Source organism: Arachis stenosperma, chromosome 2 (genome assembly GCF_014773155.1).
Source record: "Arachis stenosperma cultivar V10309 chromosome 2, arast.V10309.gnm1.PFL2, whole genome shotgun sequence".
NCBI classification, from domain to species: Eukaryota; Viridiplantae; Streptophyta; class Magnoliopsida; order Fabales; family Fabaceae; genus Arachis; species Arachis stenosperma.
In genome coordinates, this window is record NC_080378.1 from 29,028,011 (window position 1) to 29,048,121 (window position 20,111).

The 20,111-nt window shown below is 34.3% G+C and overlaps 1 protein-coding gene across 1 annotated transcript; it reads left to right on the top strand.

Annotated features, from left to right (window-relative positions):
* The first annotated feature begins 1,389 nt into the window (after positions 1 to 1,389).
* Positions 1,390 to 14,968, top strand: LOC130960874 (CLIP-associated protein-like). The gene is made up of 21 exons (XM_057886375.1): positions 1,390 to 2,117; positions 3,954 to 4,109; positions 4,207 to 4,269; positions 4,727 to 4,795; positions 4,964 to 5,129; positions 6,989 to 7,150; positions 7,659 to 7,756; positions 8,217 to 8,291; positions 8,370 to 8,438; positions 8,511 to 8,596; positions 8,667 to 8,784; positions 8,978 to 9,076; positions 9,150 to 9,507; positions 9,760 to 11,558; positions 11,958 to 12,059; positions 12,745 to 12,849; positions 12,988 to 13,062; positions 13,142 to 13,210; positions 13,331 to 13,399; positions 14,239 to 14,340; positions 14,523 to 14,968. The coding sequence occupies exons 1-21, from the start codon at positions 1,764 to 1,766 to the stop codon at positions 14,682 to 14,684; spliced, it is 4,356 nt and encodes a 1,451-aa protein (XP_057742358.1). The 5' UTR covers positions 1,390 to 1,763; the 3' UTR covers positions 14,685 to 14,968.
* Positions 14,969 to 20,111: the final 5,143 nt, after the last annotated feature.

Consider the following 20,111-nt stretch of genomic DNA (forward strand, 5'->3'; position numbering starts at 1 on the left):
AGTCCTCATTCAATTGGAGGACTAATTTACCTCTGTTGACATCTATCACAGCTCCTGCTATGGCTAGGAAAGATTTATAATTCACCTCTGTTGACATCTTAAAATAGTGCATTTGAATATGTTTTAAAAACTTTGATTTATAAAACAAAAAATAAGAGAGAATAGTTTACGAACTAATTTGATTCACATAATTTAATTTTAGAAAAAAATGCTTTATTTAATAAAAATTTGATGCCAATTTGAATCAATTAAAACAATGACATATTAGGTTTGGGTGAATTTTTAAGAAAAGATCTTTTTTCGAGTTGTCTTTTTTTAAAAGATCTTATAGAGAAGTAAAAATAATTTTATGTTTGGATATCTCATATAAAAAAGTTTTTTTACCTATCAATTATGTTTGAGTATAACAATATAAAAGTATTTTTTTATCTATTTATTACACGAAAAACATCTTTTTTTTAAAGAAAAAAGATATTTTAAAAAAAAGATGTAAATTACACATTTTCAAAAAAATCTTTTTTCGATTTTACTAATGCTTTTACTTTTATTATTAGAAATTTGCCAAATACGTTAAAAAGTAAAAAAAAAATATTTTTTTTATTGAAAAAAAAATCTGTTTTAAACAAAATAATGACACCCAAACATACACATTAAATGATATGTGAATAAATGATGTCGTGAAACGTTATATTATATTGATATGTGAATAAATTATGTTTTAACCTATAATTTTAAAGGTTCAATTTTAATTTAATTTTATTTTGGGTCTTACAAAATATTAAATTAATTATTGCGGGATCATATATTTGAGACTAATGTAAAATTTATCATTTTAATGTTTAATTTTAATTTATTAGAAACTTTATGTAAGACAACAAAAATTAATTAGTTCTCCATAAAAGTAAAATTGTCTCTTTGAAGTAAGATTGATATTATTTTATTAATTATTTATATATAATACAAAATAAAATTTAAAATTATTTTATTTCATATATATGTCACATTTAAAATTTTAAAAATTGTCAACTAAAATTAAGTTTTTGATAATTAAGTTGGACCAAATTAATTTAATAGTTTGAGACAATAAAAATTAATTAAAGGAAAAAAGAGATATATAAAAAGAAAAAAATTGAAAAACTTATTCAGCTAAACCTTTCCTATTAAATTAATGTAAAATTCAGAGACTATTTTGGGTTGGGAATGAAGATTCAGAGATGATTTTAAATGTTAACTCACAAGTCTATTTTATCTCCATTTAAAAAAAAAAATAAAACTACAAAAGCAGCACCTTTTTTTTTGGACTTGAAGAAAAAAAAAAAAGGCAACACTGGGAATACAATTATATACATGATACATCATAGATTAGGAGCACATGGCTGGTTAAATTTCCAAGTTCCAACCAACAACCTCAATAAAAGAGACAGAAAAGGAAAAAGAAAAAACAAAAACCGCATAAACAATTAAACACTGTTTCCTCCTCGTAACTCATTTCAATTTCATTTCTTCACATTCCATCATCTTCTTCCCTCGTCAATCTCAGTCTCGCTTTATCTCTCTACTACACTAAATTGCACTCTCCTCCTTCCGAATTTATCGCCCTTTATCTTGTTGCATTTGCATCTGCATTTCAATTTGCATTTTGCGTTTCTCATTTGCATTTGCAACCGCTCAATGTAACTAACTTCAACACTCACTAACCTGGTTTCCCGAAGCCAGATCTGAACCCTCCCGCACCAGATCCGATCCTCTCTCTGTTCGGCAAAATGGAGGAAGCGATAGAGCTGGCGCGTGCGAAGGATGCGAAGGAGAGGATGGCCGGAGTCGAGCGCCTCCACGAGCTTCTAGAAGCTTCAAGAAGGAGCCTCACGTCTTCCGAGGTAGCTTCGCTTGTCAATTGCTGCTTGGATCTCTTGAAGGACGGTGCTGGTGGCGGAAGCGGTGGCAGCTTCAAGGTGTCGCAGGGTGCACTTCAGGCGCTTGCTTCCGCCGCCGTTCTCTCCGGCGAGCAGTTCAAGCTTCACCTTGATGCGCTCGTCCCCGCGGTCGTCGACCGCCTTGGCGATGCCAAACAACCCGTCCGCGACGCCGCGCGGAGGCTCCTGCTCACTCTCATGGAGGTAACCGTTTTTTGGAATTCGATTGCGATTTTTGTGAGGAAATTGAGAGTATTGATGTGTAAGTAAGTGGAAAAACTGTATCTTATACACTTCGATATGCTTGAGAGTATTCAATAAATTTTGAAAAAGATTAAGTATATTAGTTTATCTATGCTAAACGAAAATCTATTATGGAGGAAAATTATGCTTTAGCATTTGTGAATCTGAGCACTAGTAATTGCCTAGTTTGGATTTGGAATTAATAACTTATTAAGTGCATAAGTCATAATACATGCATATAATATCCTTATATATTAAAATATAATGTCATATAAAGAGATCTCTTCGTATTAATTTATCTTTTTGATAATTCCATGTCCTCTTTACTGTGTGGATAGTTTATTTTATTTATTTATTTTTACATTCCAAAAATAACTCGTTACGTTATTTTTTTTTTTGGTAACTACTCGTTACGTTAATTTACTTCTATACGCTTATTTTATTATTATTTTTTTAATCATTGATCATAAAAGGCATCAATCAATTATATATAAAGGTTTATTAAAAAAGAACAATATCATATATAAAAGTAAATCTAGTAAAATTTTTTAAAAGGTATAATAATTCCATTTATAATTGCTTGTTGAATAATTAATTTTCACAGATGATCCAAATACACCCTTATTAAAGTAGATTCTTGCCCAGAGGAGAATCCGTGTAAAGGAAAGTGGGAAAAGCTTGTGTTAGCTTGCTTGTAACGTTATGGTCCTGTGGACTGTTCAGCCATGAGAGATGACAGTGAAAACTGTTAAAAAAGGGCAATGGGCATAAAGACTTTGAGTGTATGAAGAGAAAGCTCAGTGGTATTAAACTTAAAAGTCATATCACAGTTTTAATGTTTGTGCATGAAGGTTTCATTCTTTGCCGTTTGGTTATAATGCTTCTCTAGGCTACACTTTTAGTTCTAGTTAACCTGTTAGAAAGTCCTATGATTCTGGAGAAATGGAAAATCTGATAAGCGATGATCATTGATTACTTGGATATGAGGTAATCTGTGGCTAATTGATTCATAGAAGACTTCCTATTTCTGAATAATATTGCAAGTTTTTAATCGCAATTGTGATCTTATTGGAAATCAGTCAAGGCTGGTATGCAGCCATGCTATTCTGTTGGAGTGTCATGATGTGCAGTGCCTAAGAATCTTCCTAACCGAAGTGGTTGGTTAGGTTTACGTAGTAAACAATTATTATTATTAGAGTGGAGCTGTGGTGATGATATATCTCTTCCCGAAGTTTAAGCTGTTGGGCAGAGAAAAATGTGTACTAGTAAACTGCTGCTGGAATAGAATGTCTGAAATGAGATATGAATGAGTTTAGTTTAGTTTTTTCCTAAATTCTTACAGGCTAAGATGGAAGCTTGTTAGAGTGGATGATTGCTTTATATTGTATGTTGCTTCTTTGGTAGCTCAATTTAGACTTTGGTATTAAGCTACGTTGCTCATGTTTTAGGCATTAGAAAAATGTATGTTGGAGATGCTGGCAATAGGCTATGATTTATTTCCAGACAATTAGACAAATCATTATTTCTCTGAATACTCTACAGAAGTTTGAGTTTGAATATGTTCATCTAATTGTCCTGGCTGTATCTTAACTGATCTCACAGAATGCCATTTCTGCATGTTTGTCCTAAGTCCTAACAGGAAAATATCAAAGAACTTATATGTTGATAATGTGGGAACTATGTATTTAGTGAAGTCATTCCATCCCACTGGGCTGACCTCATTCAATATTAAAAGACTTTGTGGGGACTCTTCGCGTTCCATTCATTTTGTGATTGAGATACCATTATTATTTGCAGGTTTCTTCTCCTACAATAATTGTGGAAAGAGCAGGGGCCTTTGCTTGGACATGCAAAAGCTGGAGAGTCAGAGAGGAGTTTTCACGAACTGTAACATCTGCAATTGGTTTATTTTCATCTACTGAACTTCCCCTTCAACGGACTATTCTCCCTCCTGTATGTTTACTGGATTTTACAAATATGCAGTTATATATATATATATATTAGTTCAATACTCTATTATGCAAAGCTAACCCTGTTCGATCACTGACAGATTTTGCATTTGCTGAATGATCCAAATCCTGCTGTTAGAGAAGCAGCTATCCTTTGTATTGAAGTATGTCTTATGTTGGAATTTTATATTGTATAACTGGGCTGCATTTTTATGTTAAAATATTGGCAGTGACTTTTAAAAAATTGGGGAAAAAAAAAATGAAGTCTGCCTTGCAGAAAGTGTTTTGATGTTAGAATACTTTAACTGGAGGTTATTGGCCAAACGATTTTTGAGGTTAATGTCACAATTTGTTATATATTTTTCTACGTGGTCTTGTTAACTGGATATAACTTTGAATTTGTGAGTTGACGTAATCTAGGTTTTAGAAGCCTGAAGTTTTGGATTAATGGAACTTGTTAAATTATGGATAATGGGATTGTTGTTGTTGTTGTTATTATCAGATTTTTCTTTGAAGTGCATTATTATTGGTTTAATCACATAGTCATACTTAATTTGGATTTTGGAGATTTAAATTTGTGGCAAATCCAAATACATTTCTTTAATCCTCGTTTTTTTACAGGAGATGTATGCTCAAGCTGGGTCTCAATTCCGTGATGAACTTCAACGCCACAATCTTCCTTCAACCTTGGTAAATGTTAAAGGAAGAACCAAAATCCTGAGTTCGTTGTTATTTAATATTTTACTCAGCCACAAAAAATTCACATATTTAATTTGGATCTTTGAGTTCATTTTGCATTTTCATGATAACTACTGTGAGGATTCATCCTTCTTTTTTATTAAATCACTATTGCTTCAGATGAAAGATATTAATGCCCGGCTGGAGGGCATTCAACCTAAAGTTCATCCTTCGGATGGTATTTCTAGCGGTTATATGACTGGGGAGATTAAGCCTTTGAGTGTTAATCCCAAGAAAAGTAGCCCAAAGGCTAAAACTTCATCAAGGGAGACCTCTCTTTTTGGAGGTTAGTATGTCTGCAATTTTTTTCATAGCAATTGTTAGATAGTATATCAGATAGTAGCAATTTTTTATAGTATTGTGCATAATTTATCCACATATTAGTTTATTAATAGGCACGTTCATCTTTTTATGAATTAAATATGTGCAATACTAACAAATGTGATATTAGTTATGATGGTAAGTATTTTATACTAAGACTAAAAAGTTATGGGTTCAAGTCTTAGACATTATAAAGTATATTTTTATAGATTATATATGATGAAGGGTATTTTGGAAAAGAAAATTTTGCACTAAATCTCTCTCATGTTCCCACTATGTACACTAGACTAGATGTATATATTCCATTTCTCTCTTGCACTATGATTGGCTACTTGCCTTATAACTCCTGTGATAATAATAGCTCATTGACCATTCGATATGTGCTGGACAAAATTGTGGTTGACATGTAGGGATAAGGTTGGTTTACCGAAGTATTTCAAGCTAAGGAAATGGTGAAAATATGTTTGTTTGATCCATTTTCAAAATGAATTTTCAATACTAAAATTAATCAATATATATATATATATATATATATATATATATATATATATATATATATATATATATATACTTCATTTAGTAAGTTATTAATCAACTACAATAATTTATAAATCCGTTAGATTGCAAGAATTTTTTTTAAAGCTCAATTAAATTTTAAAAAGATGAATATATTGTTGCTAGATTAACTTTTATATTTATATACAATGACCTTATTATTGTTTAAGAAAATTGAACTTAAATTGGAACAAAAAGAATAATGAATTGAAATTGTACGGTGATATTGTTTTAAATAAATAAATAATAATTAACGTTGAATAATTTTTGAAGGCAAAAGTGATAACAACTGAACATAACTTCAAAAGATGAAATAAGAAAATGAAATCACAAACAGATGGTTGTCCAATACTAGCGAGGCTTAATAAAAACTGTTATCCTGTAGGATCAAACCTGCGCCTTGTATCATAAAAGGCTGAAATCAGCCTAATTAAACAATAACCCCCGCGTTTTCGAATGAAAACATTATCAATCGTATACACTGCAATTTCTTGAAAATGCTGTAAATGTAAAAACAGTTTTTAGTTTTATGTGTATTTTTTGAAAATATTTTCAACAAAAACGTTTCTAATTGTGTGCCACCAAACATATTTTCTGTTTTTATTGAGAATGAAAATAGAAAACCAATCATCCCCTAAATGTTTCTTTTTGGTCTCTTCTATTTTTCTTTCATTTTAGGTTAGTTGGTTTTCTATCACTAAGTGCTTTCAATTCATATCATGATTGGTAGGAGTTTTGAAAATATCAATTTTGACACATGATGATGAGGGCTACTTGCTATTCCAATTGGCAACTTGTGCTGTAATTATTGTCATGTTGGCTGTCAATCTATAATTAGAAATTGGGATTTTGTTACTGTTGTGGCTGGTTTCTAATTCCAACAATTCAGCCTACTTGATTTTTTCAGATTCTGCCTTCGGTACATTGTAGTACTAAAATTTTTAGTAATCAAGATGATGGATATTTGCTCCGAACTTCTTTTAGTAAGAAATATAGCTATAGCATTCAAGTGCGAATTGTGGAAAAATTTAGATGATGTTGGTGGTGGAAGTAAAGTTATTCTAGGAAGATAAAGTAATATTATGAAGAGATTAATAAAATCCAGACTATCAAATTTGGATAATTTCATGTTACACAGTATATATTGTTTACATTCTATGTCTTTAAAAAGTTGATATGCACACTTTCAGTTCCCTGGTTAGCCTAAGTGTTGGACTTTCAATGTTCTTTACTAAAGCTGTATCATGTTTGATGGTTAATTATGAACAGGGGAAGGTGATCTCACTGAGAAACCCATAGATCCTATCAATGTGTATTCAGAGAAGGAGTTAATTAGGGAAATTGAGAAGATTGCATTGACCCTCGTTCCTGAGAAGGACTGGTCAATTAGAATTGCTGCCATGCAGAGAATTGAAGGTCTTGTTTTGGGAGGTAGGTGTTTTCCGTATTCTTCTCAGAAATATGTAGTATGTTACCGGATTTTATATGCTTGGACAAACTACGTACTTCCTCAGTTCCTCCTGTTTTGGAAAAAGTTGCTGTTGTAGAATATCTTAATATGAGCTTTGTGTAATGTGAAAGATGTTTTACTTGTAGCTATTGGTTCATTATGCCTTTATTAATCGAACTATTTCAACTGAGAATTATTAAAATACATGTATATGTTGGACAAGAAAGAGAAAAATTTAGTGATGGTTAAAGCATCTGTTGCGAGCCACCTTTTATAGAAGTGTGGATTTTGTAATCCTGATTTTACACACAGGAGGGGCTTGTTAGTTAAACATGTGGTGCACCTAAAATTCTATCTTTTAAGTTTTAATGGACGGTGGCTTTACTTTTTTTGTTTTTTTATTTTAATGTTCATGGATATTTTGAATTATGATATCTGCTTTTTTATTCTGACATTAATGCTGAATTTCTTTTGATACCACCTTATCAGGTGCTACTGAATATCAAAGTTTCTCTGGACTACTAAAGCAACTTGTTGGACCTTTAACCACCCAACTATCGGATAGAAGGTCTAGCATTGTGAAGCAGGTACACTGACATTTTACTTGGTTTCCTATTCTCGGTGTATCATTATTGTTAGAATTACTTTATGTAATTATTGATGTTATTGGAATGCATTGGATTGTGGTGAGTTATGAGTTATAGCTTCTTGTTCCACCTCCCATTATAGAATGAAGGAATTGATGAATATTCCCTTTTGAAGTACTCCTTTTTTTCCTAAAATATGTTGTCTCCAACCAGACCTAGAGGGTGTTCAACTATATAAACTCGGGAAAGGTAGATAGCAAACTATGAAACAATGTATCTCTCTTTTTTTGTGATCTCCTTTTGCTTTTCACCCATAATTTTTGATTGGCGTTATGTTAGCTTGGATTGAAATGTTATCATGTAAGACATAAGTGCATATTATACACAAAGTTCTGCCCTTGATCTTTAATGACTATTAGTAATTCACAAATGCTTTTTGTTTGTATTTGGTTTGTTCTAGGCTTGCCATTTATTATGCTTTTTGTCAAAGGACCTCCTAGGAGATTTCGAATCATGTGCTGAAATGTTCATACCAGTAAGTTCAACCTTTTGTCTAGAACTTCAATGATGATAGGTACATTTTCAGAATCTTAATTCTTTATCTGATAATCAGGTCCTTCTGAAGCTGGTTGTGATTACTGTGCTTGTAATTGCAGAATCTGCAGATAACTGTGTTAAAACGGTAATTTATTATGCTTATTAAAAGTCTTTTATCTCCTTGCAACATCTCATTTTCACTTTCTCTACTCTCCAGATGCTGCGTAACTGTAAAGTTTCTCGTGTGCTTCCTCGTATAGCTGATTGTGCAAAAAATGATCGTAGTTCAGTTCTTCGTGCAAGGTGTGTATTTTTTACTCATAGGAAAGATATGCCAGTGCTTTGAGCTTTAATTATATCATTTGTATTGTAGGTGTTGTGATTATGCACTTTTGATTCTAGAACATTGGCCTGATGCACCAGAAATACAGCGATCAGCTGATTTGTATGAAGATATGATAAGGTGTTGTGTTTCAGATGCCATGAGTGAGGTATTCTTAATTGTAGGTTATTTAATTTGGTAAATATAAAACCTTGTTGCATTGTGACTTAAATACCTTCTTACTGGTAAATATAAATTCTGTATTATTTCGGCATTTTATTGACATGCACATGCGACCACATCATTGGTGGCAAGGTATATGTGCATGAAAATGATTATAACATGATTATGAAACATGATAGGTGCGGTCTACTGCAAGGATGTGCTACCGTATGTTTGCAAAAACTTGGCCTGAGCGCTCCCGTCGTCTTTTTTCATCATTTGATCCTGCTATTCAAAGGGTACACATATAGGTGTCAGTAGTATTATTTTTCTTTTCCTTAGTCATTTGCTTAAGGTAAACATAACTTGCAGCTAATAAATGAAGAGGATGGAGGAATGCATAGGCGACATGCATCCCCTTCCATTCGTGATAGAACTGCACTGACGTCATTAACTAGTCAGGCATCTGCTTCCTCTAATCTACCTGGTTATGGAACCTCTGCTATTGTTGCAATGGACAGAAGTTCAAGTCTATCATCAGGGACATCGGTTTCCTCTGGTGTTCTTTTTTCACAAGCCAAATCACTTGGTAAAGGTACAGAACGTAGTTTGGAAAGTGTATTGAATGCAAGCAAACAGAAGGTCTCTGCTATTGAAAGCATGCTTAGAGGTTTGGATTTGTCCGATAAACGTAATTCATCTGCACTCCGGTCATCAAGTTTGGATCTAGGTACCAAAGTTTACCTGTTCAGTATTTTGTTTCTACCTCAACTTCACTTTTCAGGATTTGTTGTCATTCTATAATTACAAGTGCTTGTGGTGTGGATTTTGAACTATTTGTGAGCGGCTAAATTTATCTCTTATTGTCCCTAGTGCAGGAGTTGATCCTCTAAATTTATCTATTATAATTACAAGTGCTTATGGTGTGGATTTTGAACTATTTGTGAGCGGCTAAATTTATCTCTTATTGTCCCTAGTGCAGGAGTTGACCCTCCATCATCTCGGGATCCACCGTTCCCTGCTGCTGCCCCTGCATCAAATCGTCTGCTTAGCACTTCAACAAGGGATTCAACTTCTTTTGGTGTCAATAAAGGTAGCAACCGAAATGGTGGTTTGGGTATGTCTGACATAATGGCCCAAATTCAGGCTTCCAAAGATTCTGTCAAGTTATCATATCACAGTAATGTTGGCCCGGAGCCGCCTTCAGCATTTTCAGCATATTCAAGTAAAAGAGCTTCTGAAAGATTTCAAGAAAGAAGTTCTGTTGACGAAATCAATGAGATCAGAGAGGCTAGGCGATATATGAACCCCAACATGGATAGACAGTATATGGATACACAATACAGAGAAGGCACTGCTAGGGATTCTCACAGTAGTTATGTACCTCATTTCCAGAGGCCATTGTTGAGAAAGAATGTTGCTGCACGTACATCGTCAACTGGCAGGAGGAGGAGTTTTGACGATAGTCAATTATCTCCTGCAGAGATTTCAAACTTTTCAGATGGACCAGCATCTCTTCATGAAGCTCTGAATGAAGGGCTTAATTCGGGTTCTGGCTGGTCTGCTAGGGTTTCTGCCTTTAATTATATTCATTCTTTGTTGCAGCAAGGTCAAAAAGGAATTCAGGAAGTAATCCAGAATTTTGAGAAGGTAATGAAGTTGTTTTTCCGGCACTTGGATGATCCTCACCATAAAGTTGCACAGGCTGCTCTTTCCACACTTGCAGAAATTATTCTTGCATGCCGAAAGCCCTTTGAGGGTTATATGGAACGGATGTTACCTCATGTGTTTTCTCGATTAATTGACCCTAAAGATGTTGTTAAGCAAGCAGGTTCAACAACTCTTGGAGTTGTTGGTAAAACATACAGTGTAGATTCTCTATTACCAGCATTGCTGCGCTCACTGGATGAACAACGGTCTCCAAAGGCAAAATTGGCTGTTATTGAATTTGCAGTTAGTTCCTTTAACAAGCATGCAATGAATCCAGAAGGTGCTGCTAACATTGGCATCCTAAAATTATGGCTTACAAAGTTAACACCATTGGTTCATGATAAAAATACAAAGCTTAAAGAGGCAGCTATTACATGCATTATATCCGTGTACACTCACTTTGATACAGCTGCTGTTCTGAATTATATTCTTGGCTTGTCTGTCGAGGAACAGAACTCTTTGAGACGAGCTCTTAAACAACGCACCCCTCGTATTGAAGTAGACTTAATAAACTATCTGCAGAACAAGAAAGAGCGACAACGATCAAAGTCTTCCTATGATCCATCTGATGCTGCAGGAACATCGTCTGAAGATGGTTATGTTGGTTTGTCTAGAAAAACTCATTACCTTGGTAGGTATGCAGCTGGTTCACTAGATAGTGATGTTGGCAGGAAGTGGAGTTCCCAAGATTCAACCCTTGTTAAAACTAGTATTGGTCAAGCAGCTTCTGATGAAACCCAGGAACAACCATATCAGAATTTTGAAACCGATTCCAATGGTGGCTTTCTTGGTTCCAAAACTAACAATCTTCCATACACGGTCAATTCAATAGGTCAAAACTTAGGTTTTCACTCTAGCCAAGTTGGACAAGTGGATGGTAGCATGAGTTTTGAGGGTCTGTCATCACATCTTGATGGCAATGATGCTATGTCATTAGAACATTCAAATACTGCTGAAAGCATTGGACATGACAAAGAACATTTGTCTGAGCTGAACCATAATCATCACTCAAATGAAGCTGTAAAGGTTAACTCCATGACAGGACCAAGCATTCCTCAAATTCTTCATATGGTGAGTTTAAAATTATTAAAAGAGTTACAGTTGTCTTTACAATTTTGTATTTTGGAATGAAGAAGATTTGATTTTGAGAGTTTGGTTATGAGGTAAGATAACTGTTTTAAGAACAGAAAAATACAGAAAATATAGAAAGTGAAAGTATCTATCAACGAAATCCCTTTTCAGAACATATGAAGAAATAAAGGTCATGTGCTTTAACCCATATGGTGGCCAAGAGCGCATGTTGAAGACATAATCAGAATCGTTGTTTAGAACTATAGCATCATGCTGCACCTAACTACACCAGCTAGAAGTGCTTATTTCATAAGCTTTCGGGAGTCTCATGCACTGGGATGCTGTTTCTATACTTATATTTCCCTGCTTTTAAAACGATATTTTATTTCTTTTGTGTAGATATGCAGTGGGGATGATGGTAGTTCTGTTTCAAGTAAGCAGACTGCACTTCAACAGCTCGTTGAAGCATCTATAGTAAATGATCCTTCTGTTTGGACACAGGTATGATTTGATAATACTTCCTTCATGGCCCCAAGTTATATGATTAATGGAATGGAAGTTTAGTTCATTGAACTTCATAATCATACCAGTGTTATTTTCCTGTTATCGTCTAAGGCTCAGTTTGGATAACCAACTTAATTAAGCTCCTTTTGATAAAATAACTTAAACAATAAATGACTCTGTTAAAAGTAACTTATAAATAAGTTATTTTGTGTTTGGATTTTTAACTCTAAAAGTGCTTATTTTATAGAAATACGATGAAAAGTAGAAGTATTATGAGAGAAGTCAATTTTTTTAACTTCTCTATAAGCTCCTAAATAGCTTCTTAGAAAGTTGCAATTTTTTAATACTACTACTTTTCATAAGTCAAAAGTTAAAAAAAGTTACTTCTAAAGTTTTCCAAACGGGCCCTAAGTGTTTTTGAATTCATTATGAATATTACTATTAAGTAATAATATATACATTTTCTATATTTGAAAACATATTGCATCTAAAGCTGGATATAATGATCATTTTTAATTCTTTGATTGCTGTATCAGCTATGACATTAGAAGTTACAGAAGTTTTGCTTGTGAAAAGTTTAAGTCCTAATTTTTTCATCATGTTAACCACCATTGCGGCATAGCACAGTATATTAGATTTTTCTTTTTTGTCTTTTGTGATGTTTGTTTCATCGTCATTGCAGTACTTCAATCAGATTCTGACAGTTGTGCTTGAGGTGCTGGATGATTCAGATTCCTCAATCAGAGAGCTTGCTCTTTCAATGCTTGTTGAAATGCTTAAAAACCAGGTTCTTACCCCCTTTTATGCACTCCACTTTGTTTTATTGCCCTTGCCTATATTGGTACATGCAACCATACATATTTCTTTTATGGGCTTTTTGGAATATAATAAGAGGTTGTTCTATCTTTCTGTTTATTCTTTCCAGAAAGATGCCATGGAAAGTTCAGTCGAAATTGTTATTGAAAAGCTGCTTAATGTAACAAAGGATAGAGTTCCTAAGGTATGCAACATTGCGATGTTCTTGTTTGTCTTCTTGTTAATTCTTCTCCTAATTTCAGCAAATTTCGTCCTTTTTTCAGGTCTCAAATGAAGCAGAGCACTGCCTGACTATTGTTTTATCCCAGCATGATCCATTCAGATGTTTAAGTGTATGTATTTCTTGAATTTTTCACTTGTTGGCTCTTCTTGCTTGTAAATGTATTTCAGATGAATGGGACTTGGGTTACTTTATTAACTTAATAATGATATCAATAATTAAAATATTTCAGGTTATTGTCCCCCTATTGGTTACTGAGGATGAGAAAACTCTTGTTACTTGCATAAATTGCTTGACAAAGGTAATGATCAAGTTTTGCTGCAAATGATGGTTTCCTATCAGTGATGTCTTAAATGAATTCTACTTTGGCATACTTATTTTTTAAAGCTTCTTTCTGCTTGGACTCTTAGTAGGAGCTAGGAAGTATCCCCATCCCTATGAAATGATGATGCTTCAAAATTGGGAAAAGTCCCCATTAAACTCATATCCAATGTCAATATGCTGGTGATACTTATAGAAAGGTTATCTTTGGACCGGGTTGATCTTATTTTTAATAAAAACATTATTTTAACCCTTTTTCTTTTATATTTATATATATTTGAAATTTTAAATCATGGATAAGTTAAACCAATACGTCATTGGTTTGACTTTGTCAAGAACGGCTGGATCAATATACTCACACAAGTTCCTGGATTCTTTTGTATGCGTCGAATTAAATATGTCCCGGTTTTAAATTTACGAAGGAAAAGATACATAATGTATCATTTAGTGATAGTAAGCAGAATTGTAGGTGGGTATCATATCACTAATACTAAAAAGTAATTCCCTTTTTCTTTCGAATTTGGATCCTCTAAATTTTAAATTTGTACTTTAGAGAGTAAAGTGTGATCTTCTACCCTTGAATGGTTTCTTTCTCTCTATTGTTGTATTGTGCTTGCTGCCCACTATTATTACATTTCATATTTTTCTAGAACTAGGTGGGTGCATATCGCGGACCCCACCTAGTGAGATAAGGCTTTGTTGTTGTTGCTATTTAGGTGGGTCCATATCAGACTAGCCAGTGACCTATCTTTTTGTGTGCATGAGCTAAATTTTCATAATGAACATATATATTGATTACCTGGACATCATTTTCATCAGCTTGTAGGCCAACTTTCTCAGGAGGAACTGATGGCTCAGTTACCCTCATTTTTGCCTTCTCTGTTTGAAGCTTTTGGAAACCAGAGTGCAGATGTTCGTAAGGTACCTCAATGTTTAATAGTATACGAAATGGATGGTAAACGTGACTATAAATGATTTCTTTGAATTAGAGGAATTGGTGTTACTTCTCTTGCTATTTATTTTTGGCACGTTTTCACGTGCCATTCTCTATCTAACTGTCTTTTTCATTGTTCTCATTTTTTTGTCTATGTTGATTGGTGCAGACTGTTGTTTTCTGTCTAGTTGATATCTATATCATGCTTGGCAAAGCATTCTTGCCATATTTGGAAGGGCTCAACAGCACGCAGTTGAAGTTGGTCACCATTTATGCAAATCGAATCTCGCAGGCTAGAACAGGAAAAGCAATTGATGCCATTCATGATTAGCTGGTTCGTCTGGAAGAAAATTGTGGGGCTTGGAGTGTTTTCTTATTCTTTGTGTTGTCTATTCTGTATATCTGCATTCGTGAAAATTTTTTGGTGTGTTTTCATTGTCTTTCCTTTCCTCATCTTTGTCTGATATAAATGTATTTTTGGTCTTCCGTTTTCCCTGCCATTGTTTGACTTGGAGAGTACTGGCGGGGGAATACAAAGCGCAAACTGTAATCAGCATTGAATTGATTGATTGTATTATATGGCTTTGGATAATGGATATGATCTCTTTTTCTTTGGTTCGGCTGCTTCAATATTTTGGTTTTGGTTTCTCATTTCCCAAGATTCAAGTTGCAATTCTTACATGAATGTTGTTGCATCTTTGCCTAATTGCCTGTAGCCCTAATCCGGGACTGGGTGTGTTACGCCTTTGACATGTAAAGATACAGCATAGTAATAGTTAACTTTTCTTAAATGGCTCATAGTTAAAGGTTTCAGCAGTTAGGACCTAATTTCTCCTAAGTCCTAATATTGAGTGGGTGGGTATGCTTTGCTGAAGAGCTATTCTTCGAATTGGGGTATGTTTAAAATCAGTCCAACCATTTTGTGCGCATTAAATGCGTCATTTTTTATGAACCATTAGATTTTATTAAATGAAAATCAAAGAATGTTATGAAAGGAGTACTGATAGACTTTATAAATAAAATCTAATGGTTCATAAAAAATAGCGTATCTAATATGCACAAAATGATTGGGCTGATTTTAGACATACCCTTTAAATTGCCTTATAAAATTCTTAATTTTAAGTACCAAGAAAAGAAAAGTTTATTTTTTTTTGTTGATAAAAGTTTAGTTTTTTATTACTGAAATATTTGAATTAACTTTACAAAAATCTTTTAACCCCTATATTATGGCAAATCTGTACCCCGACAAAATCAAAGGCACATTTATTTAAAAACGAACTAGATTTTAGGTTTTAATAAAATTTTACATCCAAGCAAAATACTTAATTAAGTTTAATTAAATTGTTATAACAACTTTTTAAATTATGTGTCTCCTTTCTCAAAGAATCATCTGAATAGATTGTGCATCATTGAACAGAGTGATAATATTTGTGTTATGTGTAACAAGAAAGTTGAATTAGTTCAACATCTGTTTGTTATGTGTGAGTTTACTTGACAGGTGTGGTGCGCATAGATTAATCATATGGGTCGGGTTTGGAGCATCCCAGGCTCCATAAAAAAGCACTTTGAGAGTTGGAGGACGATGCCTTTGACAAAAAACATGCAAAAAAATTGGTTAGTGAGTTTCTTATCAGTTATATGGAAATATCTAGCTGTATAGAAATGATTTCAATTTTTAGAACAAGACAACGGATGTGGTGGAGTGTGTTGGTAGGTCGTTTTGTTGCTCTAGGGAGTGGTGTGAAAGTTGACTCATGTTGTTGATGGCTATGCCGGAGATGACATAGGAGTTGCTTGGCTATAATTCTGTCTTTGTGCGCTCCACCGAGTGTGTTGAACTTGTTTTCTCTTTCAAAAAAAAAAAAAATCACGCGTCTCCTTCTCCTTATCCATCTCTGTTTCTTTCTCCTTCTCCTCCTCTTCCTCTTCCTCCTCTTCCTCTTCCTTCTTTTTCGCGCACGCAGGTTCTTCTTCTTCCTCCTTTTCCTCCTCCTCCTCCGCCCAATGTTGTGTCTTCTTCTTTTTCTTTTTCATTTTTGTTATCGTCATCACCAATAACACCAACATTTTGCTAAAATCTCTATTAGTTCTGATTTTCTCTGATGCCATCATTAAATAATTTCAATTCATTTTTTAGTTTGTTTCGGTTCATTTGTGTGTTAATTGAAATTCACTTGATGCTGCTGATAAGTATTGACTAAATTTTTTATTCTTTAAGTAATTTCGGTTTATTTTTTAGTTTAATTGAGGTTCTTTTGGATCTAAAAATGAATTTGATGTATTTTTGTTAATGATTGAGTCTTTTTAACTGTTTGTTCAAATTTAAACTAATTTCGGTTTATTTGTATACTAATTGAAGTTCACTTGATGCTATTGATAAGTATTGACCAAAATTTTTTAGTAAAAAAGAATAAAATTATTTATTATCACTTTATTCAATTGCATTAGATTCCATTACATTCCATTCAATTAGTTCAGTTTTGAACAAGCAGCCAAAAAGACTCAATCATAAACAAAAACACATCGAATTCATTTATGGATCCAAATGAAACTCAAATAAACTAAGAAATGAATCAAAATTATTTAAGAACTAAAAAATTTGGTTAATACTTATCAGTAATATCAAGTGAACATCAATTAATACACAAATAAATCCAAATTAATTCAGTTTTGAACAAGCAGTAAAAAAGACTCAATAATCAACAAAAACACATATAATTTATTTTTGGATCCAAATGAACCTCAATTAAACTAAAAAATAAACCGAAATTACTTAAGGAATAAAAAATTTAGTCAATACTTATCAGCAACATCAAGTAAACCTAATTTCAAGTCACAAATGAATTGAAATTAGTTTAATTTTAAATAAGCAGTTGTTACGTTGGGTAACCGGAGATTGATGGATTGGAAACGCGAGGTTGGCCCAATCGTCTTGGGAAGAAGGCCTTCAGGCTTGGTCCTGCGTTTGAGACCTTCGTCCGACTTGTATTCAAAGGAAGGAGAAGGGGGTGGTACCTGCAAAGACACTTCGATGCCTAAGTCAGTAAGGGTCTAAGCAAGTTTAGAGAGTATGGGAACTTAGAGATACCTGAGGGTTGTCAGTGTACTTATAGTGGTGAACCCATAACCACCGTTGGAGTGGTTCCACCTTTTAAGGATGATAACCGTCCCTTTATCTTAGGGAGGTTAAGATTTGACTCCTGGAAGTGGGTTGAGAGATTTTAGGGGCAGTTACTTATTTGAATAAGTGTTATCTGCCAACTAACCTTCGTCCTCGAGTTCTTTGTGGTAGAACCTATGTCGAACCCGACCTCTTACAAGGAGGTCAGTTTGCGGGGGTGGTGCACGAAATTGCAATCACACTTGCAATTCTGCACAACTAACCAGCAAGTGCACTAGGTCGTCCAAATAATATCTTACGTGAGTAAGGATCGATCCCACGGAGATTGTCGGCTTGAAGCAAGTCATGGTTACCTTGTAACTCTTAGTCAGGAGATTATCAATGAAAAGGATTTTGTTTGCAATAAAAATAAAAGAGCATGAAATAAAAGGTACTTGTGATTCAATAATGGAGAACAGGTTGGAGTTTTAGAGATGCTCTGTCATCTAAATCTCTGCTTTCATACTGTCTTCTTCTTCACGCACGCAAGGCTCCTTCCATGGCAAGCTGTGTGTAGGGTGTCACCGTTGTCAATGGCTACTTCCCATCATCTCAGTGAAAATGGTCCATGTGCGCTGTCCCCGCACGGCTAATCATCTGTTTGTTCTCAATCATGTTGGAATAGAATCCAGTGATCCTTTTGCGTCTGTCACTACACCCAACACTCGCGAGTTTGAAGCTCGTCACAGTCATCCCTTCCCAGATCCTACTCAGAATACCACAGACAAGGTTTAGACTTTCTGGATCCCAGGAATGGCCACCAATAATCCTAGCTTATACCACGAAGACTTCGATCTTTCGGAATGGAGGCTAAGAGATATACATTGAATCTAAGATAGAACGGAGGTGGTTGTCAGGCACGCGTTCATAAGTTGAGAATGGTGATGAGTGTCACGGATAATCACATTCATCATGTTTAAGTGCGAATGAATATCTTAGAACGGAAGCAAGCGTGATTGAATAGAAAACAGTGGTAATTGCATTAATTTATCGAGACACAGCAGAGCTCCTCACCCCCAACAATGGGGTTTAGAGACTCATGCCGTAGAGATACAATGTAAAACGTGAAAATGTCATGAGGTACAAAATAAATCTCTAAAAGTACTATTTATAATGAAACTAGTTACTAGGGTTTACAAAAATAGGTAAATGATGCAGAAATCCACTTCTGAGCCCACTTGGTGTGTGCTTGGGCTGAGCATTGAGCTTTACACGTGTAGAGGTCTTCCTTGGAGTTAAACACCAGCTTTGGTGCCAGTTTGGGCGTTTAACTCCAACTTTTATGCCAGTTTTGGCGTTTTGACGCTAGAAAAGGGGAGAGAGCTGGCATTTTGACGCCATTTTACGTCGTCAAAACTCATGCAAAGTATGAACTATTATATATTGCTGGAAAGCTCTGGATGTCTACTTTCTAACGCTATTAAGAGCGCGCCATTTGGAGTTTTGTAGCTCTAGAAAATATACTTCGAGTGCAGGAAGGTCAGAATCCAACAGTATCTGCAGTCCTTTGTCAGCCTCTGAATCAGATTTTTGCTCAGGTCTTTCAATTTCAGCCAGAAAATACCTGAAATCATAGAAAAACACACAAACTCATAGTAAAGTCCAGAAATATGAATTTTGCATAAAAACGAATAAAAACATCTCAAAAAGTAGCTAAATTCTACTAAAAACTACCTGAAAATAATGCCAAAAAGCGTATAAATTATCCGCTCATCACAACACCAAACTTAAATTGTTGCTTGTCCCCAAGCAACTGAAAAGAAAATCGGATAAAAAGAAGATAATAAACAATGAATCCCACAATATCAATGAAACTTAGTCCCAATCATATGAGCGGGGCTTGTAGCTTTTTACTTCTGAACAGTTTTGGCATCTCACTTTTTCCTTTGAAGTTCATAATGATTGGCATCTATAGGAACTCAAAATTTTAGATAGTGTTATTGATTCTCCTAGTTAAGTATGTTGATTCTTGAACACAGCTACTTTATGAGTCTTGGCCGTGGCCCTAAGCACTTTGTTTTCCAGTATTACCACCGGATACATAAATGCCACAGACACATAACTGGGTGAACTTTTTCAGATTGTGACTCAGCTTTCCTAAAGTCCCCAGTTAGAGGTGTCCAGAGTTCTTAAGCACACTCTTTTGCTTTGGATCACGACTTTAACCACTCAGTCTCAAGTTTTTCACTTGGACCTGCATGCCACAAGCACATAGTTAGAGACAACTTGATTTAGCCGCTTAGGCCTGGATTTTATTTCCTTGGGCCCTCTTATCCATTAATGCTCAAAGCCTTGGATCCTCTTTACCCTTGCCTTTTGGTTTTAAGGGCTATTGGCTTTTTCTGCTTGCTTTTTCTTTTTCTTTTCTCTTTTTTTTTGCCATTTTTTTTCACTAAATTTTTCTATTTTTTTTGCTTTTTCCTGCTTCAAGAACCAATTTCATGATTTTTCAGATTATCAATAACATTTCTCTTTGTTCATCATTCTTTCAGGAGCCAAAAATTTTAACATTCATAAACAACAAGATAAAAAATATGCACCGTTCAAGCATTCATTCAGAAAATAGAAAGTATTGCCACCTCATCAAAATAATTAAAC

Bases quoted from the DNA above. Each gene is read 5' to 3' on its own strand.
- LOC130960874 (XM_057886375.1), top strand. From the start codon at position 1,764: ATGGAGGAAGCGATAGAGCTGGCGCGTGCGAAGGATGCGAAGGAGAGG. The intron at 8,785-8,977 runs GTATTCTTAATT...GAAACATGATAG, and splicing joins TTTCAGATGCCATGAGTGAG to GTGCGGTCTACTGCAAGGAT. The intron at 9,508-9,759 runs GTACCAAAGTTT...TCCCTAGTGCAG, and splicing joins GTCATCAAGTTTGGATCTAG to GAGTTGACCCTCCATCATCT.